General features: G+C 41.1%; 1 protein-coding gene across 1 annotated transcript in view; it reads right to left on the bottom strand.

Annotated features, from left to right (window-relative positions):
• Window positions 1–7,310: 7,310 nt before the first annotated feature.
• Window positions 7,311–26,495, bottom strand: part of LOC139584508 (diphosphoinositol polyphosphate phosphohydrolase 3-beta-like) — a 29,910-nt gene continuing 10,725 nt past the window's right edge. Inside the window, exons 2-5 of the mRNA XM_071416465.1 lie at window positions 23,480–23,590; window positions 17,654–17,698; window positions 17,024–17,111; window positions 7,311–7,968 (exon numbers count right to left, since the gene is read on the bottom strand). Of these exons, the coding sequence (XP_071272566.1) occupies window positions 7,754–7,968; window positions 17,024–17,111; window positions 17,654–17,698; window positions 23,480–23,590 (459 nt within the window). The 3' untranslated portion in view covers window positions 7,311–7,753. The remainder of the gene's footprint in view (window positions 7,969–17,023; window positions 17,112–17,653; window positions 17,699–23,479; window positions 23,591–26,495) is intronic.

Raw genomic sequence — 26,495 nt, 5'->3', positions numbered from 1 at the left:
TCTGATGATCCCATATATCCAGTGGAAACGTCATAAAATACAGACTTTGTTAGTGACAGGTTTGTGATTTCCACATAAGTAGTCCACCACTAGCAGGTAGGTGGTGCTTTTTAGAGTGAACAAGTACTCTCCCAGTCTTTGCCAGGGTCTTTCAGGAAGTTGTGAAGGTATGAGTGGTTCTGTGTGGTTTGTGCACTCTTTGATGCATGTCCTGCAGTTAAGCACAAGTTTGTTTAGTTGCTGGCTTAGTCCAGGCCACCACACTGCCTGTTGTGCGCATTCTCTGAATACATTGTGACTCCTATTTTCCACATCTTCAATCTAAGCCTAGAAGAGGGAGTGTGCCCTCAGGCCTGGAGGGAGGCAAAGGTAATTCTGCTACCTCAAAATAGCAAAGAACCCTTTAATGGTTCAAACAGCTGACCAATCAGCCTGTTACTGGTGCTTAGCAAACTTTAGGAAAAAATCATTTTCGACCAAATAACATGTCATTTTACCCAAAAAAATTAACAACAGACTTTCAGCACTCTTATAGGAAAGGGCACTCGACATGCTCGGCACTGACACAAATGACTAATGATTGGCTGAAAGAAATTGATAATAAGAAGATTGTGGGAGCTTTTTTGTTAGACTTCAGTGCAGCTTTCATATTATTGATCATAACATATTTCTGAAAAACTCTGCCTTATCATGGATTGAGAGTTACCTATCCAATAGAACACAGAGGGTTTTCTTTAATGGAAGCCTCTCTAATACAAATTTGGTTGTGTGGTGTCCCGCAGGGCAGCCGGCTTGGGCCATTATTGTTTTCTGTTTTTACTAATGATCTTACACTGACCTTGAATAAAGCCTGTGTGTCCATGTATGCTGACGTATACACGTCGGCTGCAACAGTAAAATAAATAACTGACACCCTTAACATAGAGGTCCAGTCAGTTTTAAAATAGGTAACTAGCAATAGGCTGGTGCTAAATATCTAAAAAAACGAAAAGCATAATTTTTGGAACAAATCACTCACTCATTCCCTAAACCTCATCATGAACAATTACTGAATAATGTGGCGATTGAGCAAGTTGAGGAGACTAAACTGCTTCGTGTCACCCTAGATAGCGAGCTAACATGGTCAAAACATATAGACTCAATGGTTACTAAAATGGGAAGAGGTCTGTCCATGATAAGGCATTGCTCTCCTTTCTTGACATCTCAGTCAGACACACAGGTTTTACAGGCCCTAGTTTTGTCGCACCTGGACTACTGTCCAGTTGTGTGGTCGGGTGCAGCAAAGAAGGACATAGGCAAATTGCAGTTGGTCCAGAACAGAGCAGCACAGATGTGCACGGAGGATGAATGTCAAATGCATGTCAGTCTCTCCTGGCTCAAAATTGAGAAGAGATTGACTGCATCACTATTGGTCTTTGTGTGAGGTGTACTGAACTGTCTGTTCAAGCAGTTGGCACATAGTTCGGACACTTATTGGTATCACACAAGACATGTAACCAGAGGTCTCTTCACAGTCCGCAGGTCCAGAACAGAGGATGGGTAACACAGTATTAAATAGAGCCATGATTAAATGGAACTCTCTGCCACCCCAGGTAACTCAAGCTAGAAATTAAACCAGATTCAAAAACCAGATAACCAGTCTTAAGGCACAACGGAAGAGACACACAGACATTTTTATGCATTTTGTATTGTATTATGTATGTGATATGTGGTTGGTATACGACTGTGAATCAAATCAAATCAAATTTTATTGGTCACATACACATGGTTAGCAGATGTTAATGCGAGTGTAGCGAAATGCTTGTGCTTCTAGTTCCGACAATGCAGTAATATCTAACAAGTACTCTAACAATTTTACAACAACTACCTCATACACACAAATGTGAAGGGATGAATAAGAATATGTACATACAAATAAATGGATGAGCGATGGCCATGCGGCATAGGCAAGATGCAGTAGATGGTATAGAATACAGTACATACATATGAGATGAGTAATGTAGGATATGTAAACATCATTAAAGTGGCGTTAATTAAAGTGACAAGTGATACCATTATTAAATCCATTTATTAAAGTGGCCAGAGATTTGAGTCTGTATGTTGGCAGTAGCCTCTCTATGTTAGTGATGGCTGTTTAACAGTCTGATGGCCTTGAAATAGAAGCTGTTTTTCAGTCTCTATGTCCCAGCTTTGATGCACCTGTACTGACCTCGCCTTCTGGATGATAGTGGGGTGAACAGGCAGTGGCTCGGGTGGTTGTTGTCCTTGATGATTTTTTTGTTTTTGGTCTTCCGCTGACATCGGGTGCTGTAAGTGTTCTGGAGGGAAAGTAGTTTGCCCCCGGTGATGCGTTGTGCAGACCGCACTACCCTCTGGAGAGCCTTGCAGTTGAGGGCGGTGCAGTTGCCGTACCAGGCGGTGATACAGCCTGACAGGATGCTCTCGATTGTGCATTTGTAACAGTTTTTTCACACTGATGAGGTTGCAGAGGCGCTATTGCGATTGTGCCTTCTTCACCACGCTGTCTGTGTCGGTGGACCATTTCAGTTTGTCCGTGATGTGTACGCCGAGGAACTTAAAACTTTCCACCTCCTCCACGACTGTCCTGTCGATGTTGATGGGGTGTGCTCCCTCTGCTGTTTCCTGAAGTCCACGATCATCTCCTTTGTTTTGTTGACGTTGAGTGGGAAGTTATTTTCCTGACACCATACTCCGAGGGCCCTCACCTCCTCCCTGTAGGCCGTCTCGTCGTTGTTGGTAATCAAGCCTACCACTGTAGTGTCGTCTGCAAACTTGATGATTGAGTTGGAGGCGTGCATGGCCACGCAGTCATGGGTGATGCTCTGAGGACGCAGCTAGGGATGCCGTCTGGGCTGGACAGCCTTGCAAGGGTTAACACATTTAAAAGTTTTACTCACGTTGGCCACAGAGAAGGAGAGCCCACAGGCTTTGGTAGCGGGCCGTGTCAGTGGCACTGTATTGTCCTCAAAGCAAGCAAAGAAGTTGTTTAATTTGTCTGGGAGCAAGACAAGTTTTCTTTTTGTAATCCGTGATTGACTGAAGACCCTGCCACACACGTCTCGCGTTTGAGCCATTGAATTGCGACTCTACTTTGTCTCTATACTGACGCTTTGCTTGTTTGATTGCCTTACGGAGGGAATAGCTGCACTGTTTGTATTCGGTCATGTTTCCAGTCGCCTTGCCATGATTAAAAGCGGTGGTTCGCGCTTTCAGTGCAAGATGACGCCGATAGAAATGGTCACCTCCTTTCAGGTCCTTAGGAAACTATGCAGTTTTTTATGTTTTATTTTTTACATTGTTAGCCCAGAAAATCTCAAGTGTTATTACATAGAGCCAGGAAGAACTATTGGATAAAAAAGTGATGTCAACTTACCAACATTACGACCAGGAACACGTCTTTCCCGAAGCTGATCCTTTGTTCGGGCCTCCACCCTGGACATGGGATCTTAACCCAGAGGCCAACCCAAAACAACGCGGCCACCGCAGGAGAGGCAGACGGAGCGGCCTACTGGTCAGACTCAGAAGTCGAGCACACCATCCACCGCTTCCGAGCATATTACTCGCCAATGTCCAATCTCTAGATAACAAGGTGGACGAAATTAGGGCATGAGTTGCCTTCCAGAGAGACATCAGAGATTGTAACATTCTCTGTTTCACGGAAACATGGCTCACTCAGGATATGTTGTCAGAGGCGGTACAGCCACCCGGTTTCTTTATGCATCGCGCCGACAGAAACAAACATCTCTCTGGTAAGAAGAAGTGCGGGGGTGTATGCCTTATGATTAACGGCTCATGGTGTAATCACAACAACATACAGAAACTCAAGTCCTTTTGTTTACCTGACCTAGAATTCCTTACAATCACATGCCGACCGCATTATCTTCCAAGAGAATTCTCTTCGATTATAGTCACAGCCGTGTATATCCCCCCAAGCAGATGCCTCATCAGCCACGAAAGAACTTCGCTGGACTTTATGTAAACTGGAAACCATACATCCTGAGGCTGCATTTATTGTAGCTGGGGATTTTAACAAAGCTAACCTGAGAACAAGACTTCCTAAATTCTATCAGCATATCGAATGCGCGACACGAGCTGCTAGCATTCTGGATCATTGCTCCTCTAACTTCCGTGATGCATACAAAGCCCTCCCCCGCCCTGCCTTCGGCAAATCTGACCATGACTCCATTTTGTTGCTCCCAGCCTATAGACAGAAACTAAAACAGGAAACGCCCATGCTCAGGTCCATCCAATGCTGGTCTGACCAATCGGATTCCATGCTTCAAGATTGCTTCGATCACGTGGACTGGGATATGTTCCGGATAGCCTCAGACAATAACATTGATGTATATGCTGACTCGGTGAGTGAGTTTATTAGTAAGTGCATCGGAGATGTCGTACCCACTGTGACTAAAACCTTTCCTAACCAGAAACCGTGGATCGATGGTAGCATCCACGCAATCATGGGGTTGTCTCGCCTGGCTATCTGGAGATGAATGCACTAGCTATGGGTCGCTCTGGATGGGAGCGTCTGCTAAATGACTAAATTGTAATGGAAATATAGTGCTATGTGTATTTACATTGACTTATTTCCCCCAAAAAAACTGTTACAGCCTGAATTCAAAAATGATTAAATTGATACTTTTCTCACCCATCTACACACAATACCACATAATGACAAAGTGAAAACATGTTTTCAGAAATATTTGCAAGTATATTGAAAATTAAATACAGAAATACCTCATTGACAAGTACTCACATCCCTGAGTCAATACTTTGTTGAAATACCTTTGGCAGTGATTATGGCTGTTAGTCTTTCTGGGTAAGTCTATGGATTGCGCAACATTTGCCCATAATTATTTTCAAAATTCTTCAAGCTCTGTCAAATTGGTTGATGATCATTGCTAAACAATCATTTTCATGTCTTGTCATCGATTTTCAAGTAGACTCAAGTCAAAACTGTAACTAGGCCACTGTCTTCTTGGTATAAGCAACTCTAGTGTAGATTTGGCCTTGTGTTTTAGGTCATTGTCCCACTGAAAGGTGAATTCATCTCCCAGTGTCTGGTGGAAAGAAGACTGAACCAGGTTTTCCTGTAGGATTCTGCCTGTGCTTAGCTCCATTACGTTTATTTTTTATCCTAAAAAACTCCCCAGTCCTAAATGATTACAAGAAATATGGCAAAGTGATCAAATTTGTCCTGAATACAAAGTGTTATGTTTGGGGCAAATCCAGTAAAATACATCTGAGTACCACTTTGTCACGGCTCCTCCTCTGCAGTGCAGGGGGCGGTTCCTCCTGCAGGCAGAGGAGGGTCGTGAGTGATTGGAGCCACCTGGGCTCAGGGTATAAAACTGTCACTAATCACTTCTCTCTCTCTCTCTCTGCTCCTCCAGGTATGCTCATGTTTTGTTTGTTCCTTTGTAGTTTTGCATAGTTTTCACTCAGTCATGTTCACACACACATATTCACGCATCCATGCACTTTACATACACCTTACAATATGATACTTCCACACCTCATTCCTTTTTCTTAGTTTAAAGTTAATAGTTTGTTTATAATAAAGAACACTTTTAATTGGCCTATACCTGTTTGTGTCCCCTCCTTTTTGTCACAGGCTATGAGCCGGCTTGTGACAACTTCATATTTTCAAAACATAACAAACATAACACTTTGTATTCAGGACAAATTTGATCACTTTGCCACATTTCTTTGCAGTACTACTTTAGTGCCTTGTTGCATGTTTTGGAATATTTTTATTCTGTAGAGGCTTAAAGTCATCATTGGCCTCATGATGAAATCCTTGAGCGGTTTCCTTCCTCTCCAGCAACTGAGTTAGGAAGGGTGCCTGTAACTTGAGGGACCTCCCTGGTCTTTGTGGTTGAATCTGTGTTTGAAATTCACTGCTTTTTATTTTACCAGGCAAGTCAGTTAAGAACAAATTCCTATTTTCAATGATGGCCTAGGAACAGTGGGTTAACTGCCTTGTTGAGGGGTAGAACAACAGATTTTTACCTTGTCAGCTCAGGGATTTGATCTAGCAACCTTTCGATTATTAGTCCAACGCTCTAACCACTAGGCTACCTGCCACCCCAGGTACCTTACAGATAATTGTATGCGTGGGGTACAGAGATTAGGTAGTTGTTCAAAAATCATGTTAAACACTATTATTGCACACAGAGTCCATGCAACCTATGTGACTTAAGCTAATTTTTACTCCTGAACTTATTTGGCTTGCCATAACAAAGGGGTTGAATAGTTATTGACTAAAGACAATTCAGCTTTACATTTTTTATTAATTTGTAAAAATAAATCCACTTTGACATTATGTGGTATTATGTGTAGGCCAGTGACAAAAACCTTTATTTTATTCATTTTAAATTCAGTGTGTAACAAAAAAAGTGTAAAAAGTGAGGGGGTGTGAATAGTTTCTGAAGGTATTGTATGTATATTATGCATTTTATTTGAGTCGTTTCCTGTTTGGGCCCCATTAAGAGTAGCCACTGCCTCAACAGCAGCTAAGTGGGGTCCTAATAAATACTAAATAATTATGTTCTGGCACCCTGACAAAAGTTTCCTACCTTTGCCCTAGTTCCGGCACCCTGACAAAAGTTTCCTACCTTTGCCCTAGTTCCGGCACCCTGACAAAAGTTTCCTACCTTTGCCCTAGTTCCGGCACCCTGACAAATGTTTCCTACCTTTGCCCTAGTTCCGGCACCCTGACAAAAGTTTCCTACCTTTGCCCTAGTTCCGGCACCCTGACAAATGTTTCCTACCTTTGCCCTAGTTCCGGCACCCTGACAAATGTTTCCTACCTTTGCCCTAGTTCCGGCACCCTGACAAATGTTTCCTACCTTTGCCCTAGTTCCGGCACCCTGACAAAAGTTTCCTACCTTTGCCCTAGTTCCAGCACCCTGACAAAAGTTTCCTACCTTTGCCCTAGTTCCGGCACCCTGACAAAAGTTTCCTACCTTTGCCCTAGTTCCGGCACCCTGACAAATGTTTCCTACCTTTGCCCTAAACTAAGCAGCATTTGGGGTTTTGACATAAAGGAAATAAGCCTTTCCAGAGGTAACACTACCCTCTATTGGCCTATCAGAGCTACTTCAAGCAGAAAGCAGTTCACCAAAATGCTGCACTCTGACCATAGACTGTCGTCTTTGACCTTATATAATCAAAATGTAAGATAAACTTGTAAGAATAACTTGAAACAAAGGACCTTTTCACAGAGGTTGACGTCATTCTAATGATAGAAAGCTGATGACTAATGGATCTCATTAACAGAGATGAGCTTTAAGATCCAGTTTTTATTAATAATATATATCCTTATTTGGCTGATGACAGTTGATAAAAACAATATACAAAGAAAAATATTGAATATCCATTTGACACATTTTCACTCTTCATGCCCCCTAATAAAATAATGAATTCCTTTTAACTTAGAAAGTTCATAATGTACAAATTAAGAATCAACACAGAAAGGAATCCATGCAAAATGTCTATTCTGGGTACTTGCACCCTAGAGTCCCCCTGGGTCCTCCTTGGCTTGGTCCCAGATCAGTTTGTGCTCTTGCCATACTCCATTACTGTCATTGTCAAGCCAAACATGACAAGTCCACAAGGAGTTGGCAGGACAGCAGAAACAGACTGGCACCTAGGCTAGGTCCTCTTACGATGCTGGTTCCTCTGATGGCGGCATTCCTATCTGTCCTATCTGTCGACCGAGGAAGGTCCTCTATCTGTCCCCTGTGGTGGAGTTGACGTAGTCAGGGGCATTGTCGTCCGTCATGGGGAACACCCAGGTGTTGCCATTGGTGGGGCCGCAACAGGTGGAGCTGCATGTGGGATTACAAGTGGCTGTGAGTCGGCGCAGGTACTCTGCGTGGACAGGCTTGTGGCTTTGCAGCACCCGGATAGCCTCGTCGATATTGAACCACTTCCGTTTCCTACCTGAAAGAGGTAAGGCAGAGAGAAAAGGTCAGCGGGCTCTAATAACCTCTTAAACTGCCGCCCTCTAGTGGCACTTTCTAAACGACACATTATTGTATACTACCCTCAAAGTACATGTCAGTATAAAAAACATCCTACAAATACATGCTTAGTGCTCTGTGTGTGTGTGTGTGGGGGGGGGGGGTAAACAAACAAAAATGGTATTTTACCCATAAAGACACAGCCATTTTAAAAGCGCCGGGCTTGTGCAACGTGCCATGCTTTAATTTTCCGTGAATGATATACAGTGCCTTCAGAAAGTATTCACACCCCTAAACTTTTAACACATTTTGTTGTGTGTTACAAAGTGGGATTAAAATGTATATGTCATTTTTTGTCAACAATCTACACAAAATGTGACATTTTATTTATGTAAAATAAAATACTAATATATCTTGATTAGATAAGTATTCAACCCCCTGAGTCGATACATTACATTTACATTACATTTTAGTCATTTAGCAGACGCTCTTATCCAGAGCGACTTACAGTAGAGTGCATACATTTTATTACATTTTTACATACTGAGACAAGGATATTCCTACCGGCCAAACCCTCCCTAACCCGGACGACGCTATGCCAATTGTGCGTCGCCCCACGGACCTCCCAGTTGCGGCCGGCTGCGACAGAGCCTGGGCGTGAACCCAGAGACTCTGGTGGCGCAGCTAGCACTCCGATGCAGTGCCCTAGACCACTGCGCCACCCGGGAGATCCCATGATCCCATACATGATCGAATCACATTGGGCAGTGATTACAGCTGAGAGTCTTCCTTGGTAAGTCTAAGAGCTTTGCACATCTGGATTTTACAATATTTGCCAAATATTCTTTTAAAGAAATTAAAGTTCTATCAAGTTGGTTGTTGATCATTGCTAGACAGTCCTTTTCAAGTCTTGCCATAGTTTATCCAGCCCATTTAAGCCAAAACTGTAACTTGGCCACTCAGGAACACTCAAGGTAGTCTTGGTAAGCAACTCCAGTGTATATTTGGCCTAGAGTTTTAGGTTATTGTTCTGCTGAAAGGTGAATTTGTCTCCCAGTGTCTGTTGGGAAGCAGATTGAACCAAGTTTTCCTCTAGGATTTTGCCTGTACTTAGCTCTGTTCCATTTATTTTCTTCCTAAAAAAACTCCCTAGTCCTTGAAGATGACAAGCATACCCATAACATCATGCTGCCACCACCATGCTTGAAAATATGAAGAGTGGTACTCAGTGATGTGTTGTGTTGGATTTGCACAGAGTGAGCAAATGTTAAGTGATTTGTTAAGCACATTTTTACTCCTGAGCTTAGACTTGTCATAACAAAAGGGTTGAATACTTATTGACTCAAGCCATTTCATCTTGTAATTTATTCATTTGTAAACATTTCTAGAAACACAATTCCACATTGTGTTTAGATCAGTGACGCAACATCTCAATTTAATAACTTTTAAATTCAGACTTTAGCACAACAAAATGTGGATAGTCAAGGGTTGTGAATACTTTCTGAAGGCAAATGAGGAGAAAGCTGAAGTCTCTATCCATTGATGTAAATATACAGTATCCCTCCCCTGTCCGATTCCCAGTTCATCCACTAGATAGCAATAGGAGATCACATGACATCTCTTGGCCACCAGTTGCGTCTGGTTTGGGTCGTGAGTCACTGTGCCAAAATGGCTGAACGGTTTTTCAAGCCTGACATCTTAAAATTACATTATCAATCAGGGCTTTCAAGTTATGGAGTTTGCTTTTTTTAATTTTTTTATAAATAAGACTTCTTTTCCCATTCACTTTTCCTATTGTAAACAATTCGCTAGATCAGTGGCGCATGTGGAGGATGTATACAAGGATATTCATATGACATTGCCAGCAGTAAGATTTGAGTTAGATTTCCAAAAAGGACTGCAGCTTTCAAATGTCATCGCCGGACCCTGTACCGGGTCCAAAACAACCACTCAGAGTTTAGCAGGTTAACAGAGTAATAGGATCTAAAAACTGATTCCCATCAGATGTATACAACGATTTTCAGTTTTTGTAATAAGCCAACAATGATTACTGTTTGTTTTTCCCTGACTGCCTGAATGTACATTACATTGTATTAGGAACTAATCAAAACTTTCCTTAAAGTAGGTATTTGTTACTGTAACGGATGCATGTGACATTCAGAAAGTGTTTTTACTTATCTGCTTTTGTTGGACTTCCCAATTAGCATATCAACATGAACACTGGCTAAACCTCTGTAAGCAGCTACACATTTTCCCCACCCCTTCACACCAACCAGCTCTGAAATACTGAAAAATGTAACACCCCTGAATGTTGATAACTTTACCCATAGTACAACTGGACATTTCTGTAATTTATCCTGTGGTGTTTATGAAGCTTCCCACCTAAGCCTCAGTATAAAGATTTCACATAAAAAAAACATTGTCTGGTTAACTGTCAGTTAACATTATTTATACATCTCTTCAAAACCACTTTCTCCTGGCTTCCAAATGCTATCCATATTTTATCATTCAAGTATTTTGTAAAAGGCATTCAAAAGTGCCCTCTGACATGAAAATGGGTTACTGAGGGGGGCGTAGCGGTGTGTATGGGGGGGGGGGGGGTTCACTAACCACTGAGGTACTCCAGACAAGCCCACAAATGTAGAGCCTGACCAGGCACAGTCATGGGCCTTGTAAAAGGCAAGAGTGGACAGAGGGAGGGAGGGGGCGACAGTGTGGGTAGTGACGAAGACTGGAAAACAACTGTGCACAGCAAACATGCATGCACCTTGTGAACAGGCCTGAATTCTATTTATATGGCTGAAGGGAACGAACGATAAGCACTTTTTTCAGACCGGCTACAAATAGTTCACGTTTTGAGTTACAGGGTCCCTTGTCAAACGTTATATTTTAAACACCTGCTACCACATCCTAAACCAATTATGGTGATAATTTCTGGGATCTAGTCCACGTCTTAACATGTAGAAAGTGTCTAGTTAGCTAAGACAGTTCGGTGTTTTCTACCGTACAATATTTACTTGACACTAATTTGCACAGATACCACATATTTTAGTTACAGAACATGGAAAATGTCTTCATGTAAATATTAGACAAACAAATGTACAAGTAACTTATTCAAAACAGAATTTGGTCAGTTTCATCTCATAATTTGATACTTAGTTTGCATAAAGAAAAGTGTATCAAAACACAAGTGGACAGGAAATACTGTTTTTTCAAACCATTCTTCAAATACAACCATTTTATTTAGACATCCAGCAATATGCTGACATTACTGAAGATTAACAGGTGTGTCACGATCGTTATACTGAATGGACCAAGGCACATCGTGCGTAGAGTTCCACATTATATTTAATAGTGAAAACTTACAATCGAAACAACAAAGAATAACAAACGTGCAGTAGTGCAGTGCTCAACGCAACTAAACACAAAACAAGATCCCACAAACAACAGGTGGGAAAAGGCTGCCTAAATATGATCCCCAATCAGAGACAACGATAAACAGCTGCCTCTGATTGGGAACCATACCAGGACAACATACATCTATATAATCACCTAGATAACCCTCCCTAGTCACACCCCGACCTAACCAACATAGAGAATAAAAAGCTCTCTATGGTCAGGGCGTGACAAGGTGTTTGACATAGAGGTGATGATGGTGTGAAAACAACTGACACCATTTTTTCAGTCAATATATCCAGTAGGTCAGAGTTCAGGTGGCTAGGGACGTATTACTGTAGACATGGACGTGTCCCTCGGTCAGTATCTCAAGTGACAACAGAGACCATCTGTCAGTCTGTCTGCTTGTTCCTCTCTGTTTTTACAAGCTGTCTCCTGCCAACTAAACTGGGGTCAGCCTCTATATGAGTCATTTTAACTTCTTAAATGTAATGGCAAAATTTAGATTTCCACCTAAATAGACATAGCCAAAAGTAACTGCTATTCATGTGTAATTACATGATTCTGACATGCCAAAACTTGGTATATTTGGAAAGACGACGTCTGGGAGATTATGAGGAAATGATCAGAAGATAGTTGTTACATAGTTCAGAATACACAAGATCAAGCACACACAACATTTTATTTTGAAAGTAATCTTTCATTGACAAGCTATAAGTGAATTATTGATGCCCAGAGCTGGAAACACTCTCAGATGGCTTCCAAAACATGTGAACAAGATCAGAAAAAAAGGGATTGATAGACCTAACAACTAGAAATAGGCAGATGTTTTAGTAAGTGGTCAGGTGTGGTCACGGGATGTTTTCAAGTGTCTCTAAACCTCTCCAAAGTGGCATACGTCTGTAAATTAGATAATTCCAGTGCTATTACACATTTGCAATCTGTTCAGTATAAAAATACAATTTCTACCATATTAACCTCACTCAAACATTGTGGTGGTGTTATGTGGTATCCAGGGTACATTCAAGTGTCCTTTCAACCTCTCCAAAGTGGTAATTGCACAGTTTTTGCACACTGGATGTGCCTAAAAGTTATTGTTCACTATAAAAACAACATTTCTACAACACCAACCTCTCTCAAACATTGTGGTGGTGTCGGGGGACATACAGGGGATATCCTAGTGTTTTTTCAACTTCTCCAAAGTGACAGAATGTTTAGCCTAGGCATATCCATTGTATTAATCCCATATACAAATGAGCTGTTTACAAAAACAACATAGAAGCAACAGATATACATAAAAAATATATAACATTTCTTATCAAACACAAAGTTGGTTACACATGTATCCTTCACTAAAAAAAGGTGCAAAAATAGAAATAAGCTGAAATATTTACAAATGGCATTCGTGTTCGTTTTACATCCCAGGTGTAGATGATTAGATTTCCCTTTCACTGTACCTTGTGCATGTAGTGATAGTCTTTGAAGCAGTCCCTCTGCCTGGAAACAAAAAGGCAACTGGCATTTCGGACAGAAAATCTGGCATTTCACCCTTTTTTCCCCCTGTGTTTTGTGCAATGCTTGCAGTTCTTCCTTTTTGTTTTTTGGCATGTGTGTTGGATAGTGGTGCTCACCTTGAGTGGGGGGGGGTCTTGTGATGATTGTGAGGTTGCTTTGGGCCCCCAATTCAACCATTTCCAAAACCAGCTGCTCTCGGAAGGCCAACTGGGAGACGGGTTTGACCTTTTGCTTTGGCCATCTGCTTGTGGAGAATGAAAGCATTTACTGTAGCAATGTCCACAAAGTGGTAAATAAAAGTCTTATACCACTTCCTGGTCTTGTGGAAAACCTGGTAGTAGTTTATCAGAGCATCAGATAGGTTGACACCCCCCATGCTGGCATTATAGTCCTTCACAGAAACAGGAATGGAGACATTCTTCCTTTTTCACTCTCCTTGTGACATTGTTGTTATTGAATGCCTTATGCTGTGTGGTGAGCATGGTTGTTTCCTTAGTGTCTTTCCATTTCACAAAAAGCTGCTTGTTTGTCCTGATCCAACGTATGGTCCCCCTCTCCGCTGTCTTTGTCATGTTGTTTACCTTGGTCTTGGAGAAACCGATTCTGTTAGGACGAATGGTGCCACAGGCCCCTATTTTCTTTTTGAAGAGGTCTATGAAAAGTGGATGTAGAACCATCAGACGGGGTGATTGACATCGCAGTGAAGACCTTGAATGGCAGGGGCGCTTGCTGGGGAGGGGTGGCTCTCAAACGTCATCAATATCCTCTGCGGTGAATAAAATAAAGGGATATATTGTTGTATGACACAGAATTACAGTTGACTAAATTTACTAAATGACATTACTGTAAAGTAAAAACACCAAGCCTAAACTTTATCTGTACAGTGACTCACATAGAAGGTGTGAAGTACACACACAATGTAAACAGTAACACTTTGGAAAGAAAGGCAGAGGTGAGAACCACAAATAAACAATGACCATGAGAGTTTAGTGGCCTCTCCAAAGTTACAAGGATGAAACTTAGAACAGCATACAGTGAACTAATATGAAACATAGACAATAACTACTTTGGAATTATATAACATATAAATTACTTGTTACATAGGCCTATGTAAACGAAATCCAAAGCATAAAAAGCAGACAACTTACATATAGTACATTTTCTATATAAAGTCATGAAATCAATTTACTTACAGATCTAAAAGTGGATCCAATCTTCTAGAAAGCAATATTTTTCGGCCGAGTCGAAATCCTCATTGATGCACGTTCCTTATACTTTGCTTGAAAAAATGTATGAATAAACAAATACCCTACCATCTACTCTAACAAAATATAATAACAAATTTAAATAAATACCACCCCTACTCCACTATTTAAATCTACTTAGTCATACCTCAGGCCAACAACCTGAAAGGATGTGACACCACCACTTAACACACCCTGTAACTGTTCTGATGTCAAGTCTCGCACACCCAAATACCTCTCTGCAGCTGCCACCACAACCTCATTTTTCTGTGACTTACGTTCCATCCCTGCAGTACAGTTGATAACCATTGCTATAAATGCTAAAAATCAAATCTTACTGAAACATATATTCCTTGTTGGTCGATCCCTCTGTACGGGTACAGATCTACTACACAAACCACTCCTCTCAGGATCCCTCCCCCTTGAACCATCTTCCTCTACTTTCTTCACTGTCTCAGCATATGACAACTTCTGCACTACTCTAACCCTGGAAACCTCAACCTGCCTCTCTCGCACAGGACATTTCTGATCCCCAGCCCTGTGGGCACCCTTACAACTAACACATACCACTACTTTCCCCAATGCTACATATTCCTTTGTCTCATGCCCTTCTGCACACTTCTCACACCTAGGAACCTCCCTCCTACACACTGCTACCACATGCCCATAAGCTTGACACCTGTAACAACATAATGTATTCGGCACAAAAGCTTGTACACAAAGACTTAACGTAAAAATAAAAAAAAACAGACAATGACTCTTCTGTTTCACCACTCACGCTACCCTGTCTGTGTCGCACCAAACGACAAGCATCACAAACACTGGGAATCTTCCCCTTCAGTTGGTCAACTTTTACTGCTACCCCAGAAATCAATTCTTTCAATGGCACCCTTTTCTTGAGAGCAAAACAATTCACGTCTTGCCCCCATTCATTTAACGCAGAACGCCTTCTCCCTCTGAGCAGCAGAAACACAAACAATTATCACAAGACCACTTCTGGTTAACCTCACTGATTCCACAGCACCCAACTCTGTTTTCACCCATCCTGAAACCACAAATGGATCAGCCAAAAGGCAAGGGTCCACTTGTTCCAAAAACTTCACTCCTACTGTCACAGACTCATCTTTATCCTGACTCTCGGTGCAAGCATAAGGCTCAGAGAACTTCACTACACCTACCACCCCTGATACTTCAACCTCATTCACTTCCATTTCTCCTCCTGTCTTCAGCTCACTCTGCTTACACTTTCGAGCATTCTTCTCTAACAAACCATCTCAGCTTTTTTCCACCATTTTTAACCGACTCAATCGCAACCTCTTCCTCCCCCTCTCTTAGACCTCCTCTGCCTCTCTTTTTCCCTCCATTCCTCTTCCATATTCCAAGTATATGTCTCCTTATGATAATACTGCACTTCTCCTGACATACATCTTGTTCTTGCCTTCTCAAGGGACGCCATTTAACCGGCTGTCACAATCTCCATACAATCAGCACGAACACCTCGGGATCTTGAAATGAGGTCATCTGCTCGGCCTGCCCTATATGCCCATATATGGTAGTAAATCCCACCAAAGATTTTAAGGCACAGATAAATAGCCAAGAAACTCAGATTTCCGCAGACACCCTGCTTTTGCAGATAGGGCTACCGTTCTCATACCAGACTGAATTGAATAAAAACATCTAATAGGGTTCCTAAACATGGGGACTTTACATTTAAGAGGTTCATTTAAACTCCTTTCAATGCTGAGATTTACAATTTAAACTTTTGATTGATTGGAACATCAGTCAATAGTACAGTCAGTAGATACAAAATCATTGATTATTTGGCACTGATAATTGTTTTTAATATATTAAAAGATAACCAAGACACATACATCATTTGGTATGTACAGTAGCCATTTTAGGAACATGGCTCATCTGCTCCACTTTGATGTTCCACAGATCCACCCAGGAGAGAACAGTGATGTACATGTGACCTATGCAAAAAGCTCGTAAATAAATTTATCAAATTCATGGTTCAGCAGCTTGAAATGCAAAGAATAGTGATGACAGTGTGAAATTCTTGCTCCCAAGAATTCCGGTCCATGATGGACTATCGGCCTTGCGAGGGTCAACTGTCCTTGAGGCATTGAGACACTGATCTTTGACCAACAGATATCCTGACCTGTATATTGACTTAGAACAACAGTCAGATTCTCCGTCTGAAGGCACTGTACAGTCGTAATATGAAAGTGTTACATTTCTTTCCCCTATTAATAACATTGGATAAATTACATAAATGCATAATAATTTTACTTATCTAAAGAATAAATGTTTTGATACAACATGAGTACTATGCATGAACCCCCCAAAGAGCCACTTCAACTTACAAACTCCAACAGTATTCGTGCTTTTGTCTTTTCATGATACAAATTCTCTTCAAAGGGATTCTTACATGAACCTGACTTTGATACACTCTCTATGAATGGAATTACCAAATATCATCTGATGATTTGCGTTAAGTACCCAGGAGTCAAACCAACAGTCCTCAAACCTCATTTCACAGCCCTGACTGCTTAGGAGATCAAAATATTTTTGTTTAATGAGGCACAAATGTGTTTGTGAGTTCCAATGTTTTGATGTCAACATCACAGACTGGGAGAGTGAAAGGGGCCCGGGGTGTGAGAGAGACGTAGTTGCGTAGGTGTAGTAAGAAAAGGTTGTTTGTCTAAATTTCTCAGAAGTTCCCAGTTTCCCACCAATTGTGTCAGAGAGGAAATGCTTAGACAAAAGACGTGCATAAAGGTCTAAAGAGATGTGGGAAAATTGTGTTCCCTAACCAGATGTCTTCATGTACAGTAGAAGTTCCCTAACCAGATGTCTTCATGTACAGTAGAGGCCTACCGATGTTGACAGAATCCTCCCAGTCCTCCAAGGTCTCTGTCACAGTCAGGACATAGACGTATGTTCTGTGTTTCCTGTCCTGGTTGTGCTACAGGAACAGACAAACAGACAGACTGATTCATATCATAATAAACCCTTTGTACAGTGTTTCTGTATTGCATGCAGGGCTTAAACATGTTGTGGTGTGGTGTGTGGTATTTTCAGCAGGAACCCCATTTTTTGGGGTCCCAGCTGAAACCGACCCCACCCCAGCCCAAATCTAATGATACAACCTTGAAATCAGTAAATGTTTATTTACATCAACAAATAACCTTGCATTCATTCCATTTGTCTTTCTTATCAAAAGTAACCAATAAATACATATACTCAATAAAATACATTTACTAAATCTGTACTCTTAATTTTTTGTTCCCTGAATATCATTTTTTATGTGGCAACCCCACTGCAGTTCCCACGTGGGGTCGCGACCATGACTTTGAATATCACTGGTCTAAGGTATGAGGAAGTAGGGCTTAATAATAATGTTGTAATGAGAGAAATGTTTTGATATAATGTGTTGCATGATATGTAATATACAGTGCTATGCTACAGTGTGCTATGACATGATGATTGACAGTTTGCGAGGCTTACCTCAAAAACCCCCAGTAGCCTGCCAAGTTTTCCCTTTACACCAGCCTGGACAGTGACACAGACAGATTAGAACAAAGGACAGTCAGCTACTGTATAAACACCAGTATAAAACCAATACATTCCCACATCCTACATTACAAGACAGAATCACTTTTAAAAGTTGTTACAAGCCAATATCATGTAGAGTTCTACTCTTCTGTTAAATCAACATCAGCAAGACAATTATTTTCAGAAAACAGAATCAAATTCTACTAAATGTAAATGTAGCAGATGGAAATCTGTGAAACTGATTCCTCAGCCTGAAGTGTCCCCACATGTGCTGCTGAATAGTAAGACGCTTCAGGAGGGAAGTCACGTGTGTTTGCGAGGCAGAGGTCCTGAGTTCGAACCTTGGTATGAGCTGAATCAAGGGGAAGTGGTACTCACTAAGCAAGGGGCGCGACATGTTTTACATAAACAAATAGCCTACATTTATTTAATTGATGATAGGATAACTAACACATCACAGATTATAACAACTAAAAATGAATCCATGTATTGTGGTTTTCACAAGCAAGGTATGTGCTCTTAAAGAACGTGCTTGTTTGGTAAGGCAGATATGTTTTACCTCAAACAATGCAACATGTTTGACAGTACCCTACGCTCACCCCCTGCAAAAGCCAGATGTGAACATCGACTGACTGTGGGATATTTTCATGCCGAGACAGAATTCCAGCAGACTAGCCAAAGGGGAATACCATGTCTCTGCTCCCATAAAACTTAGTCTCAGCATTGCCCATGATGAGGACTGCATGTACAGTGCATTCGGGATAGTGTTCAGACCCCTTCACTTTTCCCACATTTTGTTATGTTACAGCCTTATTGTAAAATTAATTCAATCATTTTTTCTCCTCATCAATCTACACACAATAGCCCATAATGACAAAGCAAAAACAGGTTTTTAGAAATGTTTGCAAATGTATTAAAAATAAAAACTGAAATATTACATTTACATAAGTATTCAGACCCTTTACGCAGTACTTTGTTGAAGCACCTTTGGCAGCGATTACAGCCTCGAGTCTTCTTGGGTGTGACGCTAAACGCTTGGCAGACCTGTATTTGGGGAATTTCTCCCATTCTTCTCCGCAGATCCTCACAAGCTCTGTCAGGTTGGATGGGGAGCGTCGCTGCACAGCTATTTTCAGGTCTCTCCATAGATGTTCGAAAGGGTTCAAGTCCGGGCTCTGGCTGCGTTGTCTTGGCTGTGCTTAGGGTCATTGTCCTGTTGGAAGGTGAACCTTCGCCCCAGGCTGAGGTCCTGAGCGCGCTCTGTACTTTGCTTCATTTATCTTTCCCTCGCTCCTGACTAGTCTCCCAGTCCCTGCCACTGAAAAACATCCCCACAGCATGATACTGCCACCACATTGGGATGGTGCCAGGTTTCCTCCAGACGTGACGCTTGGCATTCAGGCCAAAGAGTTCAATCTTGGTTTCATCAGACCAGAGAATCTTATTTCTCATGGTCTGAGAGTCCTTTCAGGTGCCTTTTGGCAAACTCCAAGTGGGCTGTCATGTGCCTTTTACTGAGGAGTGGCTTCCGTCTGGCCACTCTACCATAAATGCCTGATTGGCGGAGTGCTGCAGAGAAGGTTGTCCTTCTGGAAGGTTCTCCCATCTCCACAGAGGAACTCTGGAGCTCTGTCAGAGTGACCATCGGGTTCTTGGTCACCTCCCTGACCAAGGCCCTTCTCCCCCGATTGCTGAGTTTGGCTGTGCGGCCAGCTCTAGGAAGAGTCTTGGTGGTTCCTAACTTCTTCCATTTAAGAATGATGGAGGCCACTGTGTTCTTGGGTCCTTCAATGCTGCAGATATTTTTTGGTACCCTTCCCCAGATCCTTGCCTCAACACAATCCTGTCTCGGAGCTCTACGGACTATTCCTTCGACCTCATGGCTTGGTTTTTGCTCTGACATGCACTGTCAACTGTGGGACCTTATATAGTCGGTGTGTGCATTTCCAAATCATGTACAATCAATTGAATTTACCACAGATGGACTGCAATCAAGTTGTACAAACACCTCAAAGATGATCAATGGAAACAGGATGCACCTGAGCTCAATTTCGAGTCTCAAAGCAAAGGGTCTGAATACTTTAGTAAATAAGTGTTTTTATATATATATAAATTTGCAAACATTTCTGAAAACCTGTTTTCTCTTTGTCATTATGGGGTATTGTGTGTAGATTGATGAGGAAAATGTTTTATTTTATCAATTTTAGAATAAGGCTTAAAGTAACAAAATGTGGAAAAAGTCAAAGGTCTGAATACTTTCTGAATGCACTGTATACCCACTGATTGGGGTTTGGCCCATCTCAAGACAAGATCCCCAGGAGGACCTATGCCATCCTAGCATGCCTCATCGACTGAAGCGCTCAGCAGTTTAGTCAGCAATATAAAAACAAGGCCAAGAACTCCTGCTAATGATCATAGCTATAATGTTAGCCTGGTTCCAGATCAGTTTGTGCTGTCTTACCAAATACATTTCTGTCATTGTCATTTGTCACGCCAAACAATGACACGCCAGGGATGGAATTGGCAAGACAACACAAATAGATTGGTGACCATGCTAATATATAAGCCTAATGTTGCTTGTCAAACCATTTGTGGTAAAAAGCAGACAACATGAAATGGCTGATGTGAAATGGCTCCACTGCTTCCCAACTCATCATACTGTCCTTGTGGATATCATACTGTCCACTAGGACAGTGGTTCCCAAACTCTTTCACTCGGGGCCTCCCTTCCGTTATTGGTAAACAAAATCAATGGGCAAAGGAAACGAGCTAAAAAACATTAGCTGACATGGGTTAGATGATCTAGACATTTCCGACAAGTTATAAATAATTATCTGAGGTCTGCAATGACTGACAAGAGCAAAACTGATGATGCACTACCCAATTTGTGCATTCACCTATTACAACTTCCAAGAGTAGGTTGAAAGCCTGAGTGAGTTCCCCCTCCCGCATGCCCCACAGTTTGAGAACCACTGCACTAGGATATAAAGATTTGTGATATATGCATGAGAAAAAAATATTAAAAGATTCTTGTGACCCGGCCGCTGACTGTTTTGGGAGAGCCTGTTAACACCTTGCAACATTCCAGGACTGGAGCCCATTGCTCTGTTCACATGATCCTGGGAGAGAGACATCATTCTGGTTTAAGTTCCTGCATCTCTCCCAGGTCTGCATGGCTAGGGCCAGGTTACCAGGACCACATGGTCATATGACAAACACAAGCCCCTACTAACTTCAGCTCTATGATGGGATAAACCCAATATGTTATTTTGGGGGGCTCAACAGGGTGAAAAGTCTTATATTTGAACTTATCGTATATATTTAACCACCACGTGGATATACATCATAAAACTGATTTATGTGATAAAATCGAAATAATCTGACACTCATGCACATATTAAACCTCAATTAAACGTCCATTACGTGGTTCTTTGGAGTGGATGTGTTGAACTTGACAGAAGGGTATTACAGTGGGAGGACCATTTGAGTTATTAGCTCCCAACAGCCTGTGTTGGGGAGCGACTCATTTAACCCTATTCAGGGACATGTCTATCTCAGGAGGAGGAAGATGTGGGTAACTGGACACTGCCTCTAAATGTCACCGCTCAATTCCTAACAGCTGTCAACACGACTCCCTGTGGCAGAACACGGCAGAACATCCACTACAGTCCAAACTAACAGTGAACAAGTAGTCACTTCTTTCATTAAACCAGGGATCATCAACTAGATTCAGCCACGGGAAAAAAAATTCTTGAGTGGATGGTCGGCGAGTCGGAACATAATAAACAAATATTTGTAGACTGCAAATTGATTGCAAGCCCAAACAGATATAATTTTTGACGAAAAACAATCATTTCAAACCTTGCTTACATTTGTATACAATCATGTGTCCCGATTATGCATGAAAATACTTGGGAACAGTTGCAAAACTTTTTTAGTCTTTTATGTTTTTTTTTATATATACACACAGTACCAGTCAAAAGTTTGGACACACTTACTCATTCAAGGGTTTTTCTTTATTTTTTACTATTTTCTACATTGTAAAATAATAGTGAAGACATCAAAACCATGAAATAACACATGTGGAATCATGTAGTAACCAAAAAATGTGCCAAACAAATCAAAATATATTTTATATTTGAGATTCTTCAAAGTAGCCACCCTTTGCCTTGATGACAGCTTTGCACACTCTTGGCATTCTCTCAACCAGCTTCACGAGGAATGCTTTTCCAACGGTCTTGAAAGAGTTCCCACATATGCTGAGCACTTGTTGGCTGCTTTTCCGTCACTCTGCAGTCCAACTCATCTCAAACCACTCAATTGGGTTGAGGTCGGGTGATTGTGGAGGCCAGGTCATCTGATGCAGCACTCCATCACTCTCCTTTTTAGTCAAATAGCCCTTACACAGCCTGGAGGTGTGTTTGGTCATTGTCATGTCGAAAAACAAATGATAGTACCACTAAGCCCAAACCAGATGGGATGGCATATTGCTGCAGAATGCTGGTTAAGTGTGCCTTGAATTCTAAATAAATCACTGACAGTGTCAACAGCAAAGCACCCCCACACCATCACACCTCCTCATCTACGCTTCACGGTGGGAACTACACATGCAGAGATCATCCGTTCACCTACTCCGCATCTCACAAAGACACAGTGGTTGGACTTTTTTATTTTTTATTTGGACTCATCAGACCAAAGGACAGATTTCCACCGGTCTAATGTCCATTGCTCGTGTTTCTTGGCCCAAGAAAGTCTCTTCTTATTATTGGTGTAGTAGCGGTTTCTTTGCAGCAATTCGAGGCCTGATTCACACAGTCTCCTCTGAACAGTTGATGTTGACATGTGTCTGTTACTTGAACTCTATGAACCATTTATTTGGGCTGCAATCTGAGGCTGGTCTAACTCTAATGAAATTATCCTCTGCAGCAGAGGTAACTCTGGGTCTTCCTTTCCTGTGGCGGTCCTCATGAGAGCCAGTTTCATCATAGCACTTGATGGTTTTTGCGACTGCACTTGAGGAAACCGTCAAAGTTCTTGAAATGTTCTGGATTGACTGACCTTCACGTCTTAAAGTAATGATGGACTGTCATTTCGCTTTGCTTATTTGAGCTGTTCTTGCCATAATATGGACTTGGTCTTTCACCAAACAGGGCTATCTTCTGTATACCACCCCTACCTTGTCACAACACAACTGATTGGCTCAAATGCATCAAGGAAGAAAGAAATTCCACAAATTAACTTTTAACAAGGCACACCTGTTAATTGAAATGTATTACAGGTGACTACCTCATGAAGCTGGTTGAGAGAATGCCAAGAGTGTGCAAAGCTGTAATTAATGCAAACGGTGGCTACTTTGAAGAATCTCAAATATATTTTGATTTGTTTAATGTTTTTTTGTTGGTTACTACATGATTCCATATGTGTTATTTCATAGTTTTGATGTCTTCACTACTATTCTTGTAAAAATAAAGAAAAACCATTGAATGAGTAGGCGTGTGCAAACTTTTGACTGGTATTTAACCATATTTAATTTTTTTAAATGCTGAGAAAACCTGGAGGGGTAAATAAAAACAGCCGCCAGTTGTGGAACCCTGCACTAAACCATTAGCGAAAACTGGATGTCTGTGCAGTGTACATCATGCTCAATCTAGAACATTTTGAAACTATATCTCCACCAAGTCTATCAGCGCTACTAATTTATCAAGGAAACTATCTATCTAACTTGGTGCATTACATATAGATGATTAGGATAATAACATTTCTATGGGGGGGTTCTCACCTCTTCGTACACCTCTCTGACTGCAGCTCCACACGGCTCCTCCTCAGGCTCCATCCCTCCTCCTGGTACAATCCACTGGTCCGGGTGCCGACTGCTGCTCACCAGCAACACCTGGAATGGGTAAAAATAAACCAATGATACTCAAATAGTGGTTTGTGGGAAGAATCCGGCCCGCAAGCCTCTAGTTTCTTGTCCAGGCAGATACTTAACTACACAACCTCTCAGTCCAACAAAAGATGCATGAATTGAGGCATACATTTGATGTGGAGGAGTTTAAACATATTCAGAGGGATATTCAATTGAGGAGGACAGTGAAATTTGGATAGAAAATGCTTCTTTATTATCATATATTAACCAACACATTGATCAGCAGTACAGCCTTCATCTGGGTATCTGCCAATTGACATAAAGTATATTGTATGTCTGACACCAGCAGCCGCACCTGCCAGGGTGAGGTGGGTCTGTGACAGGAAAAGCTGCCATTGGAAGAACCCCCAGCTCAGCTCTGTGCCAATCACATGGTCGTCCAGGTCAGGTTTATAAACATGGGGCAATTCCACGGTAACGGAATTATTACTCAGATTTTTCACTTTAAAATGTATGCCAAACAAAAACCATTGATATCAAAGTTTAACAAATCAACTCTATTCACTAGGTCTACTTTGAATACATTTACTGGAGTATGTGCAGATGCAAAGTTTGGTAAGAGATTTATGTAAAATCTCCCTCCGTTTTTATGCGACCACATTTTCAAAAACTCTTAAATATCTGCTCCGAATTAGGATTAAAAAATGTCAGCAGAAATAATAGGGTGTCAGCTATGATATGACAACTTGAGTTTGAAAAATATATATTTTAGTTATTGAACAACAGTAAATTAAGTGGATTTACACCCCATAACAGAATTACGGTAACAGAATTACATCATGGGTCCCTGATATGTACTACACAGAAATTACGAATTATGGATATGAATGTCCTTCTCTTCAGATGTATCGTGAATAGGTACACAAAGGTAGAAATAAGAAATATTATCCTTTGCATATGGGTATTATTCTACACAATGGCTATTATTCTAATGAGCTCGGCCCCCAAACTAGACAAAATCTGAACCAATCATAGATGTCGATGTTTCACAAGTTTGGACATTACAGTACAGTAGAGTACATCACAGTAGAGTTCAGGACAGTAGAGTACAATATAGTAACTATTTACTGTACAATACTCTACTCTTCTTTACTTTTCTGTACTGTAATGTACTCTACTGTGCTTCACTGTACTGTCCAAATTTGTGAAACATATACGTCTGTTATTGGTTCAGATTTGTTCCCAATCATGGTCGTCTATGTTTGGGCCAAATCAAGGCCAGTACGGACCAAAACTCAATGTCTGTGGACGTTGAAATCAAGGCCGGTCCAGACCGACCCAAAAAATGTCCTCTGTGGACATTAAAATCAAGGCCAGGGTGGACTGACCAAATTTCAACTACTTTTCAAATGTCCATGGATGTCTGGTGTCGGTCGGTGCTCAGTGGGTGCGTATGCTGTTTACAGTAAATGGGAAAAGATGGGGCTCATGGGTAGGTGTTAGTAAGATATAGGTAACATTAACGAGAGAGAGAGAGAGAGAGAGAGAGAGAGAGAGAGACGACAGAAAGAGAAAGAAAACAGTTATGAGCTGAACATAACAGTATGCCAGTGAATGGGAGGACATTAGCAGGTGACCCAGCTGTGGTTTGTGACCACTATAATTTCCCATTGTAGCCTATTCAAATGCAGTAATTCCGTTTCATTTTAGATATTTTTTATTTTTGTACTTGATTTTTTACTAGAACACATTCTCAAATACAGCAACAAACTGGGGAATGGTTACAGGGGCGAGGAGGGGGGATGAATGAGCCAATTGGAAGCTGGGGATGATTAGGTGGCCATGATGGGGTAAGGGACAGATTGGAAATTTACTTCAACATTATTGTGTTTTGATGTATTTCTAATACTTTTTGAGACTTTTTTCTGGTAGATATTTTCCAAGATCTCTTTTCCATCTGATTGACCAAAAATCAAATCCATTACATATGCCTAATTTTTAAGATGGAAAATTGTTAAAAATGCATCTATGTCCTTCATTTCCCAAAAATAAAGACTCGAAGCTTTAATTTGACACCGAATTTGATATGCTCCTATGAATTTCACGTTGGTGCTCATGTGTCCTTTTACATGGAAATGGCCCATGGCGTTTAACCAGATGGCTGAGAGTCAGATAGCAGCAGGGTACTGTATTTTGCAAAGGGAGGGTATATTACTGGACACTTTTAGTTTACCAGTAAACTACCAGAATGTTGGCATCTTTCAAGGATTTTATGTTATCTATCACATTTAGTGGCACTTTTGGGTACTTCAGATTGTCACATGTAAAATATATGAAATAATAAAATAAGATGATTTTAAAATAAAAACTGAATGACAAAGCTGTAAAACATGATCCTAAATATAAACAATACATTTTGAGAATACCATTGGTGTTGAATATGAGGGTTTCAGCATGGCGTCAAACTGGTGGAGGTTGTGAAAAAAGTCAATAGTTGGAAGAGTTGCAGAGTTAATTGAAAATAATGCCATTGTTGATTAGATGCTTTATTCATTCATTAAGCTATTTTCTCTTGAACCATATGGTCTATTCACTAGAAAGTCATAGACAATGAATTCTATATATTCTTTTTTTTCTTCAGTTATTCAAGTATAAATTACCAAAGTTAGGGTATATTGACATAGATTTTCAGTTAATTACCAAAATGACTTAGGTACCTGGGCTCTGAGGTACCAGTGGCAGAAGCATCCTCAGAGGACCCTGTTCAACAGGTATCTATTTTGACAGAGAGGTGACAGTAAAACCATAGACATAATCAGGGAAGTGTTCTGTGCATGTTTGTCCTTTTCAGCGATCCCCAAGGTTAGTTAGTAAAGTATCAACTTGTCTTGTGTTGCTATACTTCCAAATCTCGTTCAGCTCTCTGAAC

The sequence above is a fragment of the Salvelinus alpinus genome, chromosome 9 (genome assembly GCF_045679555.1).
Source record: "Salvelinus alpinus chromosome 9, SLU_Salpinus.1, whole genome shotgun sequence".
Lineage (NCBI taxonomy): Eukaryota > Metazoa > Chordata > Actinopteri > Salmoniformes > Salmonidae > Salvelinus > Salvelinus alpinus.
This window is presented reverse-complemented; position numbering and strand designations above follow the sequence as displayed.